This window comes from Hippocampus comes, unplaced genomic scaffold (genome assembly GCF_001891065.2).
Source record: "Hippocampus comes isolate QL1 unplaced genomic scaffold, H_comes_QL1_v1.1 scaffold159, whole genome shotgun sequence".
NCBI classification, from domain to species: Eukaryota; Metazoa; Chordata; class Actinopteri; order Syngnathiformes; family Syngnathidae; genus Hippocampus; species Hippocampus comes.
In genome coordinates, this window is record NW_017805742.1 from 1,736,470 (window position 1) to 1,740,483 (window position 4,014).

Below are 4,014 nucleotides of genomic sequence, written 5' to 3' on the forward strand. Positions count from 1 at the left end.
CCACTCCCCCCCCAACAGCATGTTTAACAAGTGTTTCACTATAGCTGCGCGGAAAGCCAAAGTTGAAGGGGTCTTGATCAACGGACGAGTGCAGAAAAATCCGAAGAAATTTACTCCATGGAGAAACAAAAGGCTTGGTATGTTTTTTGTTTGACTTTGAATTATTTATTTTTTTGCCTCATCTTTTTGGGGAATGACTTCATTTGCTGAGATGTGTGGCATCATAAAATCCTAACGATACATCTAAACGGCCTTTTAAGTCGCTTCAACGTAGTTAAACCGCAACAACTTTTCTGAAGTCAGCTTTTATGACACTCTTCTACTTTAACAGTCGCGATAGTTGCACATGTTTATGACTTGAATGGCAAAACGTGCAAAGAAAGCTGCTGAAGACACCGAATGCGCCCTGGGGGAGTCTCACAGCTCTGAATGAGTCCCCTTCCATTGGGCAACTTGAACAGCGGTTTTCGTGCTCCTGCTGTTTACCCCCCCAAAAGCAATCAATTCTTCAAACGTAATACTTGTGCATTTACAGCTTCAAACTTGTATTTTTTTCCCTCCTGAAATTGGGGTTTGATTTAACCATTTATTGTCTTGAGAGGCATTTAAGAGTTCCGTTTTTATTTTTATTTTTTTCAACAATGCTTTGTGTTCTGGGATCCCGATTGGCTAAGAGACTGTCAATGTCAACACTCTCCGCGCCTCGTCTCTGTACCGCTTGCCAAATTGACGTTTGTAACAAACAGGTTTTGAGCATTGGTTACATTCTATAGGACAGTATGATATAATAATTGTAAAAAAAAAAAAAATCAAGCTAATTGTCGCGATTCTAAGTTTACGGCAATATTAAAAGAACGTACTGTACCTTTCTACATGATGGTATTTAGGTTATTGTGCCCCCTGCTGTTACATTTGAGAGTTGCATTGAGTGGCAGGAAGTGGTTCATGTTGATTGGTGACGTCGATTTGAGGAAAAGTGACGAAAGGGCGAGGTGCATCCGACCAGGGCTTCGCTTTCATCTCATCACTCCTAAATTCCCGTTTAGAAGGCGAAACGGTATGTTGACATGCGTGTTTTAGGTTTTCGAGATGCATGTAGGTACTGTATTGCACATCGTGTCGTTGGACATTTTGGTCCGAGTTTTTCCCACCCCAAAATGGCGTAAATCAGCGATGGACGTATGGACAATAAAAGGCTGTCGCCTCGTGAAGTCCTTCTAAACTAGGAAGCCAACTTCTCGGAGCAGTTACACGGATTTCTTTTCGGAACGTACCCCCCTGCGATAAACTATAAAAGTTGCATTGGCGAGGTCTGCTACGACTGGACCAGATATCTTCGTCTTCCGAAATCACGTTTGTTCGCGTTTCGTTCTAGGTGGCGATGGAGAACATCAACAATGCTGAATCGAACAATGTTCAACTCGTCAATGTTTTTTACACTGAATTCTATTAAAAGTATATATTTTAAATGTTGCTCACTATCGAGTTTATTTCTTGGACTGCTGCTGTGTTCCTGATGTAAATCATTTCCTCAATGCACAATCTGACACAAAGTAATACGGGTACCGCTTTAAGAAATGTTGGCATCTTGATTTTTATTTATTTTCGAAATGGTAAATGCATTGTTTTACCAATTACCGTAGAGGGGATGAGCAAAACAAAATGACAAACTGTGAAAGACTTTCACATCGACAGAAATGCATTTCAGAAAACAAACATAAGGCGAAACAAATGTACCTTTTACAAACACAAACACTTATTTCAGAAATGAAGAAGCTGAAACATACTTGCATTTCACATAGATATTTATCTTTCAGAAAAGTTCACAACTTCTAAAAAGAAACGTTACATTCCAGAGGAGTGAACAAATTGAACATTTCAGGGGAACAAGAATGTTGCAATCAACACAAACTGGAAAGGGAATATAGGCCAAAGTGTGAGTTGACGGGAAGAGAGCGGAACAGAGCGTGACTTTTGGAGTGAAGAGCCCAGGTGATATGTTGTCAGTTTGGTGGTCACCAAGTTGGCTACTAGACTTGAGTTTCCCTTCTTGTGGTAACTTTTTGGTGCCTTTTAAATGGCCCCAAACAGACAGAAGACCGAAAGGTATTACCTGTAGAGCATAACTTGAGTCATTTGAAGGATGTTGGCTCGCCATGGCTAATTGAATTTTTCTGAAATGTAAATATGTTTCATGCAATGTAAAAGGGTTATGATTTTGCACTTCCCAGCAACCGCAAGTGCACGTTTTTGAAAATGCGGTTGATTTGATTTGTCCGTATCGAGAAGATTCTAACGAAGCCGTACACTATGCACGCAGTATTTGCAGTGGTTGAAGAATGCAAGCTCGCTGTAGGCCACCGCACGAAACGGCATTTGCCGTTTTCCTAGTCGTCCCGCTGGGCCACAATATTGCCGTCGAGCTCCATTGTCCGCAGCGGGGCCAGGTGCGTTGTTTGGAGGCGCGATCGTAACCGTAAGCTGTACTCAGACTTGGCAGCAACACAGAGCAGATTGTAGCACGTGCGATCCAAACAAAAGCCAGACCGACCACCCCGTCATAAGTCGTGCCCCAGTAGGGCGATCTCCTCCAGCAGGAAATCGATGTCCTCGGGCTGCGTCGCTGGGTTGGCAAACACGCATCGGAAGAAGTTGACCTTGGTCCTTGTCGGCTGATAACCGATCAGAACGGATCCCTTTTCCATCAGCCGTCCTTTGATCTGAGGGGCGACCTGGAGTCGGGTGAGGCATAATCAAGAAGAATGGAAAAATCACGCGGCATCGAATGACGTCGGGACATTTGTGCTCCCATCCGGACCGGGCTTGTTATCGTTTGGGATTTTCATGCCCTTTTTGACTTTTTATTTCTCATTCAGGCGGTGTTTCGAATGGATTTGTTCGTTTTGATTCCTTTTCAGTTTGAGGGAAAATGCTTGCTTTAAGTTGAGTTTGAGTTTGTCGTAATGTGATGCGCTGTTTTTTTAACTTGGCGGCCAGTGGAATTGCAGTCACGGGGGTCTCTTTGCCTGGCTGGCATCTTCTCTCGCTATCGGGGGGGATGGACATTCTTTTGAGTGCTTCTCAGATGTCCTTTTAGATTCCTCGTAAGCAATATGCCGTAGATGACACCTGTGGCGGCGACAACTTATTTGCTTCTGCCCGAGATGCACTCATCATCGAAATAATCCCTGATGGTGCTCTGCCGCTTCCTCCCAATTTCCACCAAATCGTTTTATTTGTGTTTTCTACCCATCAGACCTCTTCTTCAAGGCATCACATCGCTTTGGAGCTCGTGTTACCGCACGCTTGTAAACTGGCGCCGTCCGTCTTCTAACTTTTGAAATGATCACAAAAAGTTGACAAAGACGCAAACAAAGGATATCTGCACTACGATCATCGTTCGTTTTCGTTATTTTTATGAGCAGACAATGTTGTTTTAGGTAGCTTTTTTTCAAAAAAAAATATTGTCGTTTGTATTTTATTTCGTCAATGAAGAAAAAAAACCCTTTCCAATTTGAATTTTCGTTACAATAATAACCTTGATCTGGACAGACCTGATGGAGTCTCTTGTCTCGGTCGGTACCCGGTGGCATGCCTCTCAGACTGGGAGGAATGTACCAGAAACACACGTTGCTGTGCTCTGGCTGTGTGAAAAACAGACGACAAGTGTGCCGGGGGCCACTCCGTGATTTTTGAAGCCGCTACTTTGTCAGTCAAAGACACGGAGGAAAAGTTTCATGAAAACCAAGCTTACTTTGTTTTTGACGACGAGTTCAAAGTCTTTCCTCCTCTGCAGCAGATCATATAAATACTTGGCGTTTCCCAAGCACTTGTTGACCTGAGCTCCGAAGCCCTCGGTGCCCTGGAGGAAGAAGGAGGGTTGGGGGCGGGGGGGGGGGGGGGGGGTTGTTTTCCTAAAAATGTCAAATCTCGATTTATGCATGATTCAATGTCGCAAACAATTTTGTTGAGTTCAATTCCCTCTCGGTGACAGACGATCATGGGTGTAATCAG

At 43.6% G+C, this 4,014-nt stretch overlaps 2 protein-coding genes across 7 annotated transcripts in view; one reads left to right on the top strand and one right to left on the bottom strand.

Annotated features, from left to right (window-relative positions):
- LOC109524142 (uncharacterized) overlaps window positions 1–1,453 on the top strand; it is a 5,855-nt gene extending 4,402 nt beyond the window's left edge. For both annotated transcript variants that reach the window (XM_019883776.1, XM_019883775.1), the window contains exons 4-5: window positions 45–137; window positions 1,376–1,453. In XM_019883776.1, the coding sequence (XP_019739335.1) occupies window positions 45–137; window positions 1,376–1,404 (122 nt within the window). In that variant the 3' untranslated portion in view covers window positions 1,405–1,453. The remainder of the gene's footprint in view (window positions 1–44; window positions 138–1,375) is intronic.
- Window positions 1,454–1,756: 303 nt separating this feature from the next.
- Window positions 1,757–4,014, bottom strand: part of gad3 (glutamate decarboxylase 3) — a 9,427-nt gene continuing 7,169 nt past the window's right edge. For 2 of the 5 annotated variants that reach the window (XM_019883778.1, XM_019883777.1), the window contains exons 14-16: window positions 3,755–3,862; window positions 3,539–3,644; window positions 1,757–2,732 (exon numbers count right to left, since the gene is read on the bottom strand). In XM_019883778.1, the coding sequence (XP_019739337.1) occupies window positions 2,488–2,732; window positions 3,539–3,644; window positions 3,755–3,862 (459 nt within the window). In that variant the 3' untranslated portion in view covers window positions 1,757–2,487. The remainder of the gene's footprint in view (window positions 2,733–3,538; window positions 3,645–3,754; window positions 3,863–4,014) is intronic. The other 3 variants (XM_019883779.1, XM_019883780.1, XR_002169913.1) reach the window with 3 other exon arrangements.